Source organism: Thamnophis sirtalis, unplaced genomic scaffold, assembly GCF_051295495.1.
Source record: "Thamnophis sirtalis isolate CommonGarterSnake01/CBP01778 unplaced genomic scaffold, rThaSir2_p1.2 scaffold_17, whole genome shotgun sequence".
Classification (NCBI taxonomy): Eukaryota; Metazoa; Chordata; class Lepidosauria; order Squamata; family Natricidae; genus Thamnophis; species Thamnophis sirtalis.
The window spans coordinates 3104454-3123841 of NW_028261397.1; the positions used below are offsets into that span (position 1 = coordinate 3104454).

Below are 19388 nucleotides of genomic sequence, written 5' to 3' on the forward strand. Positions count from 1 at the left end.
TCCCTCCCCTGACTTCCCAGAACCCATACACGGTATAAATCTTTAACAAAAACAGTCTAAAATATATTGGAAAAAAGAATAAAAAATGTATCTTAAAAAAGTGCGTCTTATGGAGCGAAAAATATGGGTAAATCATAAAGATACAAGCCACAAAGTTAAAGTCATAAGTCGAAAAGGCGATAGGTAATGGGAAGGATGTGAAGAAGAATACTAATACAGCCTTAGTAAATAGTTGGACAGTGTTGTGGGAATGAGTTGTTCAGCAGAGGGATGGCAGGGAGGGAAAACTGTCCTTGTGTTGAGTTGTTCTGCTGTGCAGTGCCCTATCACAGTGATGGATAACCTTTTCAGCATGGAATGCCAAAAGCATGTGCGCGCATATTCACACCCATAATGCAACCCATGCGCGACTCACCTGGCAACCCCTGCGCATGCACACCTGACTCCCCCACATGCCCTCCACCCCACACATGTGGCTACGAACCCCGCGCATGCACACACAAACCCCTGTATGTGCCCCACCCCCATGCGTGCACAGCAGAGACCCGAAAACCAGCTGGCTGACGGGAGGCGTGCACGCATGCACAGTGGAGCTGAACTAGGGCGAGATAGGGTTCTGTGTGGCACCTGTGGCATGCGTGCCATTGGTTCGCCATCACGGCCCTATAGCGCCGTTTTGAGGGTAGATGTTGAAACCATTTATGCCCAGGATGTGAGGGGTGTGTAAATATTTTCACAGCCCCCTCTGAAAACTTAACACCAACCTAACTCAGGGGACACAAGCACTCTCGCAAGGATCAGGAAAAAACATGTCACAAGCCTGCGGATTCTGGTTTTTTTTTGCGACTTGTGACAGGCGGTGGTTGAATGCAGAGAGGCCGCCTACATTATCGGTGTCTCTAACCACAACCCTGAGGCGGAGCGGATGCCCACATCTGACAGCTTGGCCTTCTGATCTCATTTGTCTTCTGGCGCTCGGCACTCCGACTGTTTCCTCTACCTCCTTCTCAGTAACGTTTACAACATCCTAGCTGGCAGAGATACTCCAGGCTTCCCTGCGGTGGGTGGAACCTCTGATCTTCCTCCCTGCTTTCCACCGATCTTGCGGTGAGGAGGTGGTGTCGAGGGTTTAGCCGTACCTTAAAATCACATCCATTTCTTACATTCGCCTGCTAAACTCGGTCGCTGAAAGGACTCTAAAAATCTGGGGGGGCATTGTGGAAACCAACTTGTCGGCGAGTATCTTCTTAGTAATCTGAATAGCACCGTGCCTGCAAAAGGATTCTAAAGATTTAGAGGGCAATTAGGCACCGTGGAAACCAACTTGTCGGCGAGTATCTTCTTAGTAATCTGAATAGCACCGTGCCTGCAAAAGGATTCTAAAGATTTAGAGGGCAATTAGGCACCGTGGAAACCAACGTGTCGGTGAGTATCTTCTTAGTAATCCAAATAATCTCATTCAACCCATAAAATAAGACCATTACAGGAATGAGATGAGTTTTAGAGCATGGGCAGACAGCACCTTGGCTGGTAGGACCAAGGCTGACTTAACAGTTTCATTTTAGACAACAGGCAGAAAAATATGCTGTTTATTTTTCGCTTTGTTACTATAGGGATGTATTTCCTTTAGATGGGCAGTGCAGCTATTTAAGGGGTGGGGGCTGAACTGGTGGGATTTCTGCCTGATGCAGAACCTCTTTTTTAAGATCAGGGAGGTAAGAAGGGGCTTATTTGAATCAGCGCTTCTTCAATTTAATTCCCCCACCCCGTTCCCAGTTGTCTACATTACGCAGGATGCCAAACGGCATCTCATCCACAAGGTTTATATTGATTGACGTTTGTTTGTAAGATCGACATCATGGTTTGATGGGGTTTTTGATACTGGATCATTTTTCAACATCCCGTAACATGATATAATAATTCTGAGTTGGTGGGTTTCTGAAAGGGTCTTAAGGGACCGCTCCCTTCAAGGCATCCTAAAGACCACATTTTAAGAAATACAGATTTGAAATACAGGTTGTTGACGATGTTTTCAAATTGCCCAGGAATGTTATTTTTTTTAAGGGTTGCAATCAAATAATCCGGCCACCCAACTTCTCAAATGAGGGGGCGTGAGGGTTTGGGTTCCCTTAATTCATTTGAAATATTTTTCTGCCCGTGGAAACTGACATCCCTGTTGCTGATCTCTCTGGCTTCCGCTTGTGTTGGCTTGCTGCACACACACACACACACACAACGTAGGCAAATTGCAGGTCCACAAGGAAGCAGCCTGTGGGAGGGGGGGGGGTTGTAAGGAGGCTTCTTCAGTTGGGGGAGGAGGGGAGTTTCTGTCAGGAAGAGCAATTGAGAAGTTGCCACTCAAAGTCACGAGCTGCCAAAGGAAGATTTAAGTTCCTCAAATGAGAATGTTTTGCTCTCTTGAACAAGGGGTGGGTGGGGTGGGGTTTCCCTTCCCCCCCCCCCCAGTCGGCTGAGGACTAGCAGCTTGGATACTTCTCCCTGACTTCCTTCTCCTTCACCTCACCTCACCTCCCCGTTGCTGTTCCTTTCTTCCATCCCCATTCTTTCCTTTTTTTTCTTCTTTCAACTCCTCCCTCCCTCCCCCCCTTCCTTCCTTCTTTCTGTTCCAAAGGATACAATGGGCTCACAACCTCAGTTGAGCAAGACTTCCTGTCTGTCACACCCTCCTTGTCCATTCCATTCCATATTTTCTATTCTATTCTGTTCCGTTCCATTCCGTTCTATTTATTCTATTCTATTATTTTCAAATTCTATTTTTTTTATTTCTCATATATACATTCACAATTATATAATCTCATAACTGTTGTTAATAAAATGTATTTATAACAATTTTTCTCCCCTACAGTTAACAATATAATTGAGATTGCTTTCTTACCATCCCATACACCCATCTTATTTTACAACAATCCTACTTCTTCTTCCTTCCTTCCCTCCTTTCTTCTCTCCTTCTCTCCTTCCCTCCTTCCTTCCCTCCTTCCTTCCCTCCCTGCTTCCCTCCTTCCTTCCCCCTTCCTTCCCTCCCTTCTTCTCTCCTTCTCTCCTTCCCTCCTTCCTTCCCTCCTTCCTTCCCTCCCTCCTTCCCTCCTTTCTTCTCTCCTTCTCTCCTTCCTTTCCTCCTTCCTTCCCTCCTTCCTTCCCTCCTTTCTTCTCTCCTTCCTTCCCTCCTTCCTTCCCTCCTTCCTTCCCTCCCTTCTTCCTTCCCTCCCTCCTTTCCTCCTTCCTTTCCCTCCTTTCTTCTCACCTTCTCTCCTTCCTTCCCTCCTTCCTTCCCTCCTTTCTTCTCTCCTTCCTTCCTTCCTCTTCTCCTTTCCCTTCTCTCCTTCCCCTTCCTCTCCTCTGCTCTTCCCCTCTTCTTCCCTTTCCTCCCCTCTCTCCTACTCTTGCATTCCCTCCGTTTCTTCCTCTGCTTTTCCCTCTCTCCTTTTCCTCTCCTTGCTCCCCTCCTTCCTATCTTTCCTTCTACTCCTCTCTCCATCCCCTCTTTCCGTTGTGTTTACATATTTTCCTCTTCAGGGGGGTGACCTGATTCTTTTTTTTTTTCTTCTTAATTGAAGGTTATAAAAAAGGGCCAGATTTACAAAATACAAAAGAGAGATAAAACTCTTTACCTATTTACAGCGCAGACGCCGCTGTTCATCTCACCTTGCCTAGTATAAGACTAGATTGCTAATTCCATGCAGGTACTTATAACAGATTTTTCCTATCAGATCATCAAGTTTTTCCAACACTGTGGTCTAATAGTATTACTTGTAGGTGAATTCTCACCTCTAATAGATTTCTTCTCTCATTTGTCCCTTAGCCTTTGTGTATTGTATATTTAAGTTGTTGCTTAAGTCATTTTAAGTTAGTCAACTATCTCATTTTATATCTTGATTCTCATTGTCTTTCTTATCAAACCATTTGTATAATTTCTCCCAGACTTTGTAGAAGTCTGTGTCTTCTTTTTCGTTAATCAGCATTGTCAATCTATTCATTTCCGCTATTTCTAAAATTTTATTCATAACCATTGTACTAGTGGGGACATTTTCTTTCTTCCAATATTTTCAAATTCTATTCCACTCCGCTCCATTCCGTTCTATTCTATTCTATTCTATTCTATTCTATTCTATTCTATTCAGCCAACTCAGCGAAGCAGTAGAATGTGATTGATTGATTGATTGATTGATTACATTTATATGCCGCCCTTTTCCCCGAAGGGGACTCAGGGCGGCTCACAGTTCAATCAGGGAAGGGAGTACAGACGGGGGGATAAAAAAGACGAGACATAACAATACAAAATTTAAAAACACACAACAACCATACCATTCGAGAAGGGGGGCAAAAACTCTTTAGCCCCAGACCTGTCGGAACAGCCAGGTTTTAAGGGCTTTGCGGAAGGCCTGGAGGGTGGTGAGGGTTCGAATCTCCACGGGGAGTTCGTTCCAGAGGGTCGGAGCAGCCACAGAGAAGGCTCTCCTCCGGGTAGTTGCCAGTCGGCATTGGCCGGTGGATGGAATTCGGAGGAGGCCTAATCTGTGGGATCTGATCGGTCTATTGGAGGTAATTGGCAGCAGGCGGTCTCTCAGTGCCTGGAGGCTGTCAGGGTCTGGATGGGAGTAAACAAGCTGGCACTCAATCCAGACAAGACCGAGTGGCTATGGATGTTGCCCCCTAAAAATGGTCCAGATATTCCATCTCTCAGCCTGGGGGACTAAATTCTTCACCCCTCAGAGAGGGTCCGCAACTTGGGCGTCCTCCTGGATCCTCAGCTGACATTAGAATACCACCTGTCGGCTGTGACCAGGGGGGATTTTGCCCAGGTTCGCCTGGTGCACCAGTTGTGGCCCTACCTGGACCGGGAGGCACTTCAAATGGTCACTCATGCTCTCGTCACCTCTAGGCTTGATTACTGTAATGCGCTTTACTTGGGGCTGCCCCTGAAGAGTGTTTGGAGACTACAATTGATCCAGAATGCAGCCGCATGAGTGATATCACCTATCACCTGTAACATCACCTAGCGATGTTACCGTGGCACGTCATCACCGCGCGTCATCACTGCCGCAACAACAGCGCGGCAACAGAAGGGCGCTTTAAAACGGCGCCGCGGCAGAAAGCCGATTTCAATTAAGGTAAGGGTTAGGATTAGGTTTAGGGGTTTGTTTTAGGGTTAGGTTTAGGGTTAGGTTTAGGGTTAGGTTTAGGTTTAGGTTTAGGTTTAGGTTTAGGTTTAGGTTTAGGGTTAGGTTTAGGGTTAGGTTTAGCGTTAGGTTTAGCGTTAGGTTTAGGGTTAGGTTTAGGGTTAGGTTTAGGTACTGAGTGCTTGGGAATGTGCGGATTTGCCCTCCGCGATTATGTCATCGCGGTAGGGTCGCGTTTTTCCTTAGCGCTTCGAACGGCGCGAATTAGTCTTCGCGCTTATGTCTCCGCGGATAAGGGCTTCGCGGATTTGTGGTGGAACCGATGTTACACCTATCCTCCGCAAGCTGCACTGGCTTCCCATCGGTCTCCGAACATGCTTCAAGGTGCTGGTCGTTACCTTTAAAGCCCTACATGGCTTAGGACCTGGATATCTGCGGGACCATCTCCTGCCACATACCTCCCAATGACCCATTCGATCTCACAGGCTGGGCCTCCTTCGGGTACCGTCGACCGGGCAATGCCGGTTGGCGACTACTCGGGGGAGGTCTTTCTCTGTAGCTGCCCCAGCCCTGTGGAATGATCTCCCCGCAGAGATCCGGACCCTTCCCACTCTCTCGGCCTTTCGGAAAGCCATTAAAACCTGGCTGTTCCGGCAGGCCTGGGGCTGTTGACCCCAAAATACGGTCCAGCCCCATTTAGAACGGAGTGCATGGTGTGCTGTTTTTAAATCTATCTTTTGTTTTTTCTCTGTATTTTTATTTTTGATTTATTTCTGTACTGTAAGCCGCCCGGAGTCCTACGGGATTGGACGGCATATAAATGTTATTAAACTTGCAAATTTAAACTATTCTATTCTATTCTATTCTCTGTCAACGTCTAAAAGTGTTTCCATGACTACTATCAACTTGAGGAGTGGGGGGAAATGCCATGCATACTTTTGGCCAGAGTAAAAGTCTTAAAGCATGATGGCTGGGGAATTCTGGGAGTGGAAGTCCAAGCCCTCTTAAAGCTCCACAGAAGTCCGTGCCAAGATCTTAGTCCTAATAAATGAATGGGGTTTGATTTTTTTGAACCTTGTCTGGAGGCTCGTAAATTAATTAGGCCAAACTCTTGGAAACTTCACATTCTCATTCCACTCCACTCCACTCCACTCTGTTCTATTCTATTCTCTATTCTAATTTTCTTTTCTATTCTAATTTTCTATTCTATTTTAATTTTCTATGTTCTTTGTTCTACTCTCTTCTGTTCTCTTCTCTTCCATTCCATTCTCTATTCCATTCTATTCCATTCTATTCTATTCTATTCCATTCTCTATTCCATTCTATTCCATTCTATTCCATTCTCTATTCTATTCCATTCCATTCAATTCCATTCTCTATTCTATTCTATTCTATTCTATTCTATTCCATTCCTATTCCATTCCTATTCTATTCTATTCTATTCTATTCTATTCTATTCTATTCTATTCTATTCTATTCCATTCCATTCCATTCCATTCCATTCCATTTCCATTTATTGTATTCCATTATTTTCAAATTCTATTCTGTTCCATTCTATCCTGTTCCAAACAGGAGCCAGCTGCGAATTTTGATCACATGACCACATAGATGTCGTAATGGTCATAAGTGTGAAAAACGGTCATACATTAGTGCCATTGTAACTTCAAATGGTCACTAAACAAATGATTGTAAGTTGAGGATTGTTAATTTTGCCTCTCCTCCTCCTCCTCCATTCTGCTTGCTTGCCAGTTTTACAACCTCTTCTCTTCGCCTGAGAGAAGGTGGACTGACCCACCCGGACCCCCATCACTAGCCCAACCCCTTCTCCACAATCCCCCCCTCAACCCCTAGTCCAGTCCTGCCAGCCCTTTCTGTCAGCCCTGGTCCCATCTGCCATTGTCACCCTGCCAGCCTCCCAACCTGGACGATGAGCAGATCCCGCTTTGCGCTGGAGACGGATGATGGCCTTGCGGAGGATCCGAACGCAGCCACGAAGGGGACAGCTGGGGCGGAGCATGGACTGCCACCCTTGGAGACCCCTTTCCAGAAGGAAGCCCCTCCCTCCCCCCAGATCCGGGTGAACCTGAATTACCGGCCAGGACTCGTCCCGTAAGTCATTTATCACAATGGGAATTATTTTGCAGAATTTCGCCACCAGGGAGAATTTTTGCGTTGGTATCTGTCCAAGGTTTATGGATTGCTTTGCAGTCCAGTGCAGGAATCGCAGGCTTGGGTTGGACTAGATGACCCACAAGGTCCCTTCCAACTCTGCTATTCTGTCATCTTAAAGCGATGCACGACACAATTATTATTTTTCCCATTTCTTCCCTGCCTTTCTTATTTTTACAAATAACTCAAGACGGTGAACCTATCCAAGGCACCTTCCTTCTTCTATTTCCCCCACAACAACAACCCTGTGGGTTGGCCTGAGAGAGAGTGGGGGGGACTGGCCCAAAGTCACCCAACCAGATTTCATGCCCAAGGCAGGACTAGAACTCACCGCCTCCTGGTGATTGGCCCAAAGGCAGCCAGCTGGCTTTCATGGCTAAGGTGGGACTATAACTCACCACCTCCTGCTGATTGGCCCAAAGGCACTCAGCTGGCTTTCATACCTAAGGCAAAACTAGAATTCACCGGCTCCTAGTGATTGACCCAAAGGCACCCAGGGCTTTCATGCCTAAGGCAGGGCTAGAATTCACTGTCTCCTAGTGATTGGCCCAAAGGAACCCAATCAGTTTTCATGGCTAAGATGGGACTAGAACTCACCGCCTCCTCGTGATTGACCCAAAGGCACACAGTCAGTTTTCATGGCTAAGGAAGGACTAGAACTCACCGCCTCCTCGTGATTGACCCAAAGGCACACAGTCAGTTTTCATGGCTAAGGAAGGACTAGAACTCACCGCCTCCTGGTAATTGGCCCAAAGGCCAGTCAGCTGGCTTTCATGGCTAAGGTGGGACTAGAACTCACCGCCTCCTTCTGATTGGCCCAAAGGCACTCAGTCAGTTTTCATGGCTAAGGAAGGACTAGAACTCACTGCCTCCTGGTGATTGGCCCAAAGGCCAGTCAGCTGGCTTTTATACCTAAGGTGGAACTAGAACTCCCTGCCTCCTGGTGATTGGCCCAAAGGCACCCAGACAGTTTTCATGGCTAAGATGGAACTAGAACTCACAATCTCCCACTTTCTAGGCTGGAGCCTTAATCACTGCCAGCCCTGCAAACCAATGTCCAGCTGCTTCTCTGAATTTAAATCAAGCAAATAAAATGGTGATTGGGACACATTCCTGCAGCGGATGAGGGAATCTCTGGATGAGCCCATGGTCCTTCTGGGGAGCACTTTAAAGAGCAAACGGACAGATCAGAGTGTCAGGGTTTGTTGCAGCAATCACATCCAGAAAGCATACACCGATTCAGCAGAATTCGTTAATTTCTTTATATGCATAATAACACATAATACAATACTAAAAGCAGGTTTACCAAAGTGCTAGTTAATCCAAGCAAACATAGGCAGAGGAACAGTTTCAGTTTCAGTTCGGAGCAGCAGGCTAGTTTTGAGCTCAGCGCAGACTCAGAGCTGCAGAGCTAAGTCATGCTCAGGTTCCTTGGTGTCTCCTTGTTGCTCAAACAGCAAATACTGTTTCAGGTTCCAAACAGCCCTCATTGGCTGACTTAGTTGCTATGCCTATTCATTGGCTGACCTTGTTGCTATGTCTCGGCCAGTCATGAACTCTCATATGCACTGACACGGAGGGCTGAGGGACCAAATCCCCACCCGGAGACGTTTCCTTTCCTTTCTCTTCCGCAGACCGGATGATCCAAATCGCTTCGACAGGGACCGCATTTTTCAAGCTGTGGTTGCAGGAGACCCTGAACGGCTTAACGGCCTGAGCGATTATCTCCAGAGAACGTCCAGCTTTCTCACCGACACTAAATTTAGAGGTAGATCGCTTCTTGCTGACTCTCATGCCTTTACATCAGTGTGAAAAACAGATAAGCTTCATAAAACTACCAACAGAACGAGAATATGCATAGCTCAGGGTGGAACTGTGGGGTCCTTGGTGTGCTTTCTGAGCTTGGTGGTTTCCTTGCAGACGTTTCATGACCCCACTAGGTAACATCATCAATAGCAATAGCAATAGCAGTTAGACTTATATACCGCTTCATAGGGCTTTCAGCCCTCTCTAAGCGGTTTACAGAGTCAGCATATTGCCCCCAACAACAATCCGGGTCCTCATTTTACCCACCTCGGAAGGATGGAAGGCTGAGTCAATCTTGAGCCGGTGAGATTTGAACAGCCGAACTGCAGAACAGCAGTCAGCTGAAGTAGCCTGCAGTGCTGCATTTAACCACTGAGCCACCTCGGTGCTAAAAGGCAATGGGGGTTAGGAGGAGGAGGGGGAGGAAGAGGAGGATTGGGAGAGAGAGAACTGTGGGGCCCTTGGTGCTCGCTGAGCTTGGTAATTTTCTTGCAGACATTTCATTACCCAACTAGGTAACATTATCAGTGCTGGAAGGCAATAAGGCAGAGGTGGGTTCCTACCAGTTTAGACTGGTTCGGCCAAGTAGGTAGTAACTCGGCCGGCCACGCCCCCTGATGCTGTAAGCTCCGCCATCTTGTTTTTTACTACTGCACATGTGTGTGTAGCGCACATCAAGCACATGCGGAGCTGGAACCCACCCCAGAATGGGGGTTAGGAAGAGGAGGAGGAGGAGGAGGAGGAGGAGGAGGAGGAGGAGGAGGAGGAGGAGGAGGAGGAGGAGGAAGTGGAGAACTGCGTGGTCCTTGGTGCTCTCTGAGCTGGGTGATATTCTTGCAGACTTTTCATTACCCAGCTAGGTAATATCATCAGTGCGGTTCCACCACAAATGCGCGCACAACAAAAGCACGCCTGACTAAACCGCGGTGACTAAAGCGCAGTGACAAAACCGCGCAACGAATTAGCGACTAATTAGCCCTAAAGCGCGCCGACAAAAGCATGCCGACAGAAGCGTACTGTAACGGAACCCTAACCCTAACCCTAACCCTAACCCTAACCCTAACCCTAACCCTAACCCTAACCCTAAACCTTACCTTAAATTAAATCGCGCTTCTGTCGGCGCGCTGTTGTCAGCGCGCTGTTGTCGGCGCACTTTTGACATCACGGTTTTAGCGCCGCGGTGTTGTCGGCACGCTTATGACGTTTGCGCTTTTGTCGGGTCACGCATCAGTGCTAGAAGGGAGGGAAGGTTGCAGAGAGGAGGAGGAAGAGAAAGATCAAGAGGAAGAAGAGGATCTGTGGTGTCCTTGGTGCTCCCTGTTTTCTTGCAGACGTTTCGTGACCCAACTAGATAACACCATCACTGCTAGAAGGGAAGGGGGGTTGGGAGGAGGTGGAGGGCTGTGGGGTCATAGATGGTTTTCTTGCAGACATTTCGTGACCCAACTAGATAACATCATCAGTGCTAGAAGGGAGTGGGGTTTGCAGAGAGGAGAAGGATGAGGAAGAGGGGGATGACTGTGGGGTCCTTGGTGCTCTCTGAGCTGGGTGGTTTTCTTGCAGACGTTTCATGACCCAACTAGGTAACATCATCAGTGTTAGAAGGGAGTATGGGATTTGCTCTCTGTTTATATACAGGGGCCGACATTAGACCACAGCCTACTGAAGGAATCACCAAGACCACTTCCACCAACACGGACAGGGCAACGCAGTGGTATATATCCCAAAGAATTCTGGGTGTTGAAGTCCGTCCATGGGCCTAAAGTGGAGAAAGGCTGTTTTAGGAAGATGGAAGACGAGATGGGCTTCACCTAGGCTTCCTTCCTTGGGCTTCTTCTTTCTTCCAGATGGGAAGACGGGGAAAACCTGTTTGATGAAGGCCTTGCTCCATTTGAAAGATGGACACAACCCCACTATCCCTTTGCTCCTGGAGATAGACAAGGAGACAGAGAACCCCAATCCTTTGGTCAACGCCGCTTGCACTGACAGCTACTACAAGGGTAAGTATCCTTCCTGGGACGGTGAGGGTGGAGGACTCTGTCTTCTAGGATGGGGTGGCTGGAAGGAGATCTTCAGTTTGGATAGGTTGGAACTTATTTCATACCTCCCTCCCATCCTCCCTCCCTCCCTCCCTTCCTTCCTCTTCCTGAAACCAGGTACAGTTTAGCCCAGCCAGTTGTTGTTGTTGTTGTTGTTGTTGTTGTTGTTGTTGTTGTTGTTGTTGTTCTTCTTCTTCTTCTTCTTCTTCTTCTTCTTCTTCTTCTTCTTCTTCTTCTTCTTCTTCTTCTTCTTCTTCTCCTCCTCCTCCTCCACCTCCTCCTCCTCCTTCCTCTCCTTCCTCCTCCTCTTGTTCTTCTTCCACTTCCTCCTCCTCTTTATCTTCTTCCACTTTCTCTTCCTCCTCCTCTTCTTCCTCTTCTTCTTCCTCCTTCTCCTCTTCCTCTTCCTCTTCTTCCTCCTCTTCTTCTCCATCCTCTTCTTCCTCCCATCTTCTTCTTTCTCCTCTTCTTCTTCCTCATTCTCCTCTTCTTCCTATTCCTCCTCCTTCTCTTCTTCCTCTTGCTCCTCCTCTGTCTCTTCTTCTTCCTCTTTCTCTTTTTCCTCCTCCTCCCCTTCTTCTTGCTCCCTCCTCTTCTTTCTCTTCCTCTTCTTCCCCTCCTCTTCTTCTTCCCCCTCTTCCTCTTCTTTCTCCTCCTCCTCTCCTCCTCTTCTTCTCCTCCTCTCCTACTTTCCTCCTCCTCCTCCTCTTGCAAGAGAGAGTACTGGTAAATCGACACAGCAGGAGCGTCATGAGGTAAATCCCCACAGAGCAAACAGAAGAACACACAGAACACAGCACACAGAAGAAAAAGGCGGGAAAAATGGAAATACCCCCTCCACCCCCCAAAGCAACCAATCACAGTGCAGATTGCTTCATGCAGGAGCCAGCACTCTCCATGATACTTCAGCCGACAAGCTTGGGGAATGTTTATGTATTTAATCCATTTCAATGGCCACCCATATTAACATAACAAAAATGTGTGTGTATTTCCAGGGATGTGATCATAAAAGTCAAGATGGCCACCATCACCACAGAGGACCTTAAGAGGACTATTCTTTCTCTCCTTCCTTCCTTCCTTCCTTTCCTTCCTTTCCTTCCTTCCTTCCTTTCTTCCTTTCCTTTGCTTGCTTGCTTCCTTCCTTCTTTTTCTCCTTCCTTCCTTCCCTCTCCTTTCTTTCCTTTCCTTCCTTCCTTCCTTCCCTTCCCTTTGCTTGCTTCCTTCCTTCTTTTTCTCTTTCCTTCCTTCCTTCCTTCCCTTCCTTCCCTCCTTCCTTCCCTCTCCTTTCCTTCCTTCCTTTCCTTTCCTTTCCTTGCTTGCTTGCTTGCTTGCTTGCTTCCTTCCTTCCTTCCTTCCTTCCTTCCTTCCTTCCTTCCTTCTTGCCTTCTTCTCGCTTGCCTCCTCCTCCTCCCTCTTCCTCTTGATTCTTCTTCATCCTCTTGGTTCTTCTCGATGGCCCTGGAGTTGCTGCCATCTTGACTTTTTTTGCCCTAAACTTATGGACACCCTTGATAAATCCTCCCATCTTTCTCTGGTGCTTTTTCTCCCCTTCTCTACAGGCCACACAGCCCTCCACATTGCCATTGAGAAGAGAAACTTAGATCTGGTGAAGATCCTGGTGCAGAACGAGGCTGATGTCCACATCAAAGCTTCTGGCCATTTCTTCCAGCCGCACCGCAAAAGGACCTTCTTTTATTTTGGTATGGCGGCAGGAGAAAACTAAGGTTTCCATTCCACAGAGATACAAGGGGGTACCCACCAGGCAGGTTTTAAGCGTGACCCGTCAAAATCACGGCCGACTAAACCGCGCCCGATTAAACTGCATTGCTGACATCATCAACAGGGCGACAACAGCCAGCACGGAGAAAGAAGGGCGCTTTAAATAGCGCTTTGAAAGCAAGCCGATTCAACTTAAGGTAAGGGTTAGGTTTAGGTTTAGGTTTAGGTTTAGGTTTAGGTTTAGGTTTAGGTTTAGGGTTAGGGTTAGGGTTAGGGTTAGGGTTAGGGTTAGGGTTAGGGTTAGGGTTAGGGTTAGGGTTAGGTTAAGGGTTAGGATTAGATTTAGGGTTAGGTTAAGGGTTAGGTTTAGGTTTAGGTTTAGGGTTAGGGTTAGGGTTAGGTTTAGGGTTAGGTTTAGGGTTAGGTTAAGGGTTAGGGTTAGGTTAAGGGTTAGGATTAGGTTTAGGGTTTGGTTAAGGGTTAGCTTTAGGGTTAGGTTAAGGGTTAGGGTTAGGGTTAGGTTTAGGTTAAGGGTTGGATTAGGTTTAGGGTTAGGTTTAGGGTTAGGTTTAGGATTAGGTTTAGGGGGGTTAGGTTTAGGTTTAGGGGTTAATTTTAGGTTTAGGGTTTACAGCGTGCTTCTGTCTCCGCGCTGTTGTCACCCTGTTGATGACGTCAGCGACGCGGTTTAGTCGGATGCGGTTTAGTCGAGTGCGGTTTTAAAAAGCCAGATGAGTTTTTACATGAAACACATCAAATTCGGTACTCAATGCATTTTAACAAGAAATTTGTGCTCGTTTGTTTGGTACTCAATTCACAAGCTAGAACATGTCACTGTCAGTTGCTTTGTGACTCACTACATTATTCTTTACGGGGAAAAATTTGTTTGTCATCTTCTTCTTCTTGGTACTCATTGTTTTTGGTACCCATTGCAGTTTCCAGAATCAATTCATTGTTAGGCCTGCAACCATCTTTTCTTTTGGATCTTTGGCCTACTTTTTCGGTTGTGGGAAAATGGGAAGGGGGATTGTACAGAGTTAGATGATAGGTAGCCATAACAACATTCTTTCTAGAAAGCCAAGGTCATCTTTTATCTCTGCACCTCTGCACCTGACCGGAACTGGAGGAGGGGGGGTGAACTGCCAGCATGGCAGTGGGAGATTGGACCATGTGATGGACTTGTGGGTGTGGAGGGCAAGGTCTTGAACTTTCAACTGGGTGGGGGAAACCGGGAAGCTTTCAGATTTGGGTTTTCCCAGATGTGCCAACGTGGCTCTCTTAATAAATTGGAACTTTGAGGAATCCTTTGCCTTGGACTCTGATTTAATTCTGGATGCTATTTGGAAATCTGACATTCATGATGAGTATCAAGGTGCTATTTTAGTTGGAAAAGTTTTGAATTTCTGAGAGTGGGTAAAATTGGGTAAGATGTTCTCCTTATAGCCAGATTAGGGGTGGAAGGAGGGAAATTTTGGCTGATTTTTAAGTAGTCCTCGACTTGCGTTTAGTGACCGTTCACAGCTACAACGGCGCTGGAAAAAGAGACTTATGACCATTTTTCACACTTATGACTGTCGCAGCACCCCATGGTCATATGATCAAAATTTAGATGCTTGGCAACTGGTTCATATTTATGACGGTCGCTTTGTCCCAGGTTCACATGATCCCCACTTGTGACCTTCTGACAAGCAATGGGGAAAACAGATTTGCTTAATGACCATGTAACTAACTTAAAAAACTGCAACAATTCACTTAGCAATGGTGGCAAAAATGGTACCAAAATGGGGCGAGTTTCACTTAACAACTGTATTGCTTAGCAACAGAAATTTTGGGCTGGATTGTGCTTTTGAGTCAAGGGATACTTGTAGCCATTATTTCACTGTCTCTCAACCTTGGCAATTTTAAGATGGGTGGACTTCAACTCCCAGAATTCCCCCGCCAGCATGGGTGACTTAAAGACCTGTGGACTTCAACCTTGGCCACTCGAAGACCTGCTGGATGAGGAATTCTGGGAGTTGAAGTCCACAAGACTTAAAGACCTGTGGACTTCAACTGTGGCCACTCGAAGACTCGCTATCTGGGGTATTCTGGGAGTTGAAGTCCACAAGATTTAAAGACCTGTGGACTTCAACTGTGGCCACTTGAAGACCTGCTGGCTGGGGAATTCTAGGAGTTGAAGTCCAAAGGTCTTACAAGTGACCAAGGTTGGACACCTCTGACCTAGATGGTCAATGAAACCTTGGCCCATCATCCTCTCTCTTCCAGGTGAACTTCCTCTCTCCTTGGCTGCTTGTACCAACCAGCCAGAAGTGGTCATGTACCTTCTGGATAACCCTCACCAGAAGGCCAGGCTGACCGAGCAGGATTCCATGGGCAACACCGTCCTCCATGCGCTGGTGATGGTGGCCAACGACACGGAGAAGAACACTGAGCTCGTGGTCAACATGTACGATATGATCCTGATGAAAGGGGCTGAGATTGACCCTTCCTGCAAATTGGAAGAGATTGTCAACAAGAAACAGCTGACTCCTCTGAAGCTGGCCGCCAAGACCGGGAAAGTCGAGGTAATCTCCCTCCTCGCCAGTCTCCATAGTCCTCGACTTACAACCATTTCCTTAGGAACCGTTTGAAGTACCAATAACAGAGAATATTTGTCGCTCAAGGTTGAAATGAGGCAGGGTTGAGATTCAGCTGGTTCGGAATGGTTTGGGTGAACCGGTAGTTCCGGCAATCAGTTGGCCCTGCTCTATTCTGTCCTATATTTCCTCTGTTTGAATCCCAGCCGATTGGCGCGGCAGAGCGGATTGCCACGTCTCAGCTGTTTTACTCACCGGGGTTGCAGGAAAAGGTAAGATTTAGTGCTGATTTCAAATGCAACGTGTGCACGCAAAGCGCATGTGAAGCGAACCGGTTGTTACACCGGTTGAATCCCACCCCTGAAATGAGGGGTACTTACTTGGTCAAGCCCAGAGAACACCAAGGAGGACCCCTCAACCATTTGACATTACAATGGCACTGAAGAAAGATACTTAAGGCCATTTTTCGCACTTACGGCCGTTGCAGCATCCCTGTGGTCATATGATCAAAATTTGGCAACTGACTCATATTTATGACGATTGCGGTGTTCCGGGATCATGTGATCCCCTTTTGCAACCTTCCGACAATCAAAGCCAATGGGGAAGCCAGATTCACTTAATGACCGGGTTATTCACACATCCGCTGCAGTCATTCGTTTAACAACTGTGTCAAGAATGGTTGTAAAAGGAGGCGAAACTCAGTGAACAACAGTGGAAATTTGGGGGCTCCATTGTGGTTGTAAGCCGAGGATTTCCCTGTACACAATCGTATTATTTGTGTGACTTTGTTGTGGTGTTTGTTATTTTGAACTCGGGCTCCTGAGGTAATGACGAGGCTCAGTGCTAACACAACAGCTTTATTAGAACAGTAACTAGACAGGAACACGAACAAACGCTCTGACAGCCCTTTTATATCCCGAGCTGTCAGCGCGCTAACCAATAGGAACCTTCCAAATCTCCCACCTAAACAACACGCGAACGGACCAATCAAATGACACCCTGCCTGATTGACAAGAGAGGGCGGGACATGCAGATACATGACATTTGTGTGATGTCTCCTTGTCTTCATTGTGGTTTCTCACATCTTCTTGATCTTGGAGACAAAGTAGAGAAAAGGGTGGTGGGCTTAGTCGGGTGCAAAGAGTCATGTCCGAGGAGATGTTTTCTTAATTATGTAGCTTAGTTATCAGAGGTGTCTTCAAAAAGGCCAAAAAGGCCATATGATGGCTGGATACAGAGATCATTTTGACTTGGCCTCCACAGACACTCCTGTCACTAACTCAACCGTTTTGGTCTCTCCAGATCTTGAAGCACATGCTCCACCGAGAGATGAAGGACCCCAAGTTCCAGCACCTTTCGCGGAAGTTCACCGAGTGGACCTATGGTCCCATCCACATCTCCCTCTACGACCTAACCTCCATCGATAGCTGTGAGGAGAACTCAATGCTGGAGATCCTGGCCTACAGCAGCAACACTCCAGTGAGTGGATCCAGTCAAGAACGGTTCTTCTCAAGATCTTCCTCTTCTCCTTCTCCTTCTTCTTTTCCTCTTCCTCTTCCTCCTTCCTCTTCTCTCCCTCCCTCTTTTTCTCCTTCCTTCCTTCCTTCCTTCCCTCCCTCCCTCCCTCCCTCCCTCCCTCCCTCCTTCCTTCCTTCCTTCCTTCCTTCCTTCCTTCCTTCTTTTTCCTCTTCCTTTTTTTCTCATACCTTCTTCTGGGTAAAACCCTTTCTGAAAAAGTTGGTTCAGGATTTTTTTTAAAAGAACGAATAAGGTACTTTATTCTATTAATTTTCTTTAAACTGCCTTGCGAATAAAGGACAGTGTTATCTCTCTCCAGTTTCTAAATGTAGGTATTTAGATAAAGTCAATGTTTTGTCTACAGTCTGGCCTAAAATTTCAGGAGTTGTATTTAGAGAGTGCCTCCAAACACTTCAGTAACACAATACGGGGGTTTCCAAATACTTCATCTCTGGGTTCAATTTTGATCACTTTGGGTACCCCTGGTCTAGTGGGGTCTGAAGACTGCTACTGATAATGCCTAGTTTGAATCTCCCTTACTTCTCTGTTAAGTTATTTAACAATTTAGTAGCTGGAGCAGTAGGGTTGTGCGGTGAGCCAGGACACATAGTCGTTGTTGATTGTGTGGAGAGTACTGGCTCCCGCATGAGGCAATCTGCACTGTGATTAGTTGGGTGTGGAGAAGATATTTCCATTTTCCCCACCTTTTTCTTCTGTGTGCTCTATTTGCTCTGTGATTTACCTCATGATGCTCCTTCTGTGTTGATTTTTACCTCATGATGCTCCTGCTGTGTAGATTTTTACCTCATGATGCTCCTGCTGTGTTGATTTACCTCATGATGCTCCTGCTGTGTAGATTTTTACCTCATGATGCTCCTGCTGTGATGATTTACCTCTTGATGAGGGTGCAGGTTTGTTCTCCGAGTTTGTGGGATAGTTTCCAAACATTTTGTTGCCAGGCTAGGAAACATCTTCAGCGGAATTTACAGTTTCCATACACCCGAGTTAGAGATGTTCGCCACTATTACCTCATGATGCTCTTTTTTGCCTGACTACCTTGTTTGCTGTATATATAGTAAAATATATTTATTTATATAAAACTACAAGTTTGTGTTAGCATCTCTTACTCCATTTGGACACCAGCAACTCCGCAATTCTATGACATTTTCCCTTCACAGAACCGATATAAAATGGTGGCCCTGGAGCCTGTGAACCAGCTACTTCAGTACAAGTGGGAATCCTTCATTAGGAAAAGGTTTTTCTTCAGTTTATTCCTCCACCTGATTTTCATGCTCATCTACACAGGCACTGCTTATTACCGGCCTCTAAATGGTGAGGTAACTATTTTTTAAAGAAATGGATGCTCTTGGTAAAGAGAAGAGGGTGTATTTGAGTTAGTCCCTTTCTGTAAGTCCAACCAAACTCTTTCTCTCTCTCAAAAAAGAGAGAATACCAGGGATGAAATTCAGCAGGTTCTGACAGGTTCTGGAGAACTGGTAGCGGAAATTTTGAGTAGTTTGGAGAACCGACAAATACCATCTCTGGCTGACTCCAGAGTGGGGTGGGAATGGAGATTTTGCAATATCCTTCCCCCAGGAGTGGGGAGGGAATGGGGATTTTGCAGTATCCATCCCCTGCCATGCCCACTAAGCCACGCCCACAGAACCGGTAGTAAAAAAATTTTGAATTTCACCACTGGTGAATACAAGTAGTCCTCGACTTATGTCCAAAATTGAGCCTGAAATGTATGTTGTTAAGTGAGTTTTGACCCATTTTAAGACTTTTCTTGCCACAGTTGTTAAGGGAATCACCCCGGCTGATACGTTAGTAAGCGAATCTGGCTTCCCCATTGACCTTGCTTATCAAAAGGTCACAAAAGGGGATCACAGGGACCTTGGGACACAGCAATGGTCATAAACATGAGTCAGTTGCCAAGTGTGTCAATTTTGTTCACGTGATCATGGCGATGCTGCAAAGGTCATAACTGTGAAATGGTGATAAATCAAAGCCGTTGTAACTCTGAACAGTTACTAAATGAACTGTTGTAAATCTAGATAGGACTACCTCTATTGAACTCCAGGAAAAAAAGGATAAAAATTTAGAACTAATAACAGTATTAATCCATAATAAGAATATATTTACAAAGGTTGATGCAGTTGTATTGATGTATTTTATTTAAATAATGTGTTTGGAAGCCATGCTACAATTCACAGGAGCCAGCATGGCTTTGTAATAAGCAAATAACAAGAGACTAATTTCGACAAATTCAGTAGAATTCTTAACTTAGTAGATAGGGGGAATGCTGTAGATATAGTTTACCCGGATCTTAGCAAAGCCTCCAAACCTTTTATCGCATGATAATCTCTGAAGTTGAAGTCCACCCATTTTAAAACATGCTGGCTGGAGAATTCTGGGAGTGGAAG

General features: G+C 46.4%; 1 protein-coding gene across 1 annotated transcript in view; it reads left to right on the forward strand.

Annotated features, from left to right (window-relative positions):
- The first annotated feature begins 972 nt into the window (after positions 1 to 972).
- Positions 973 to 19388, forward strand: part of LOC148042383 (transient receptor potential cation channel subfamily V member 2-like) — a 36100-nt gene continuing 17684 nt past the window's right edge. The window contains exons 1-8 of the mRNA XM_087702876.1: positions 973 to 1425; positions 7050 to 7247; positions 8942 to 9075; positions 10961 to 11113; positions 12712 to 12852; positions 15137 to 15435; positions 16750 to 16926; positions 18144 to 18302. Coding sequence (XP_087559002.1) covers positions 7066 to 7247; positions 8942 to 9075; positions 10961 to 11113; positions 12712 to 12852; positions 15137 to 15435; positions 16750 to 16926; positions 18144 to 18302 — 1245 coding nt within the window. The 5' untranslated portion in view covers positions 973 to 1425; positions 7050 to 7065. The remainder of the gene's footprint in view (positions 1426 to 7049; positions 7248 to 8941; positions 9076 to 10960; positions 11114 to 12711; positions 12853 to 15136; positions 15436 to 16749; positions 16927 to 18143; positions 18303 to 19388) is intronic.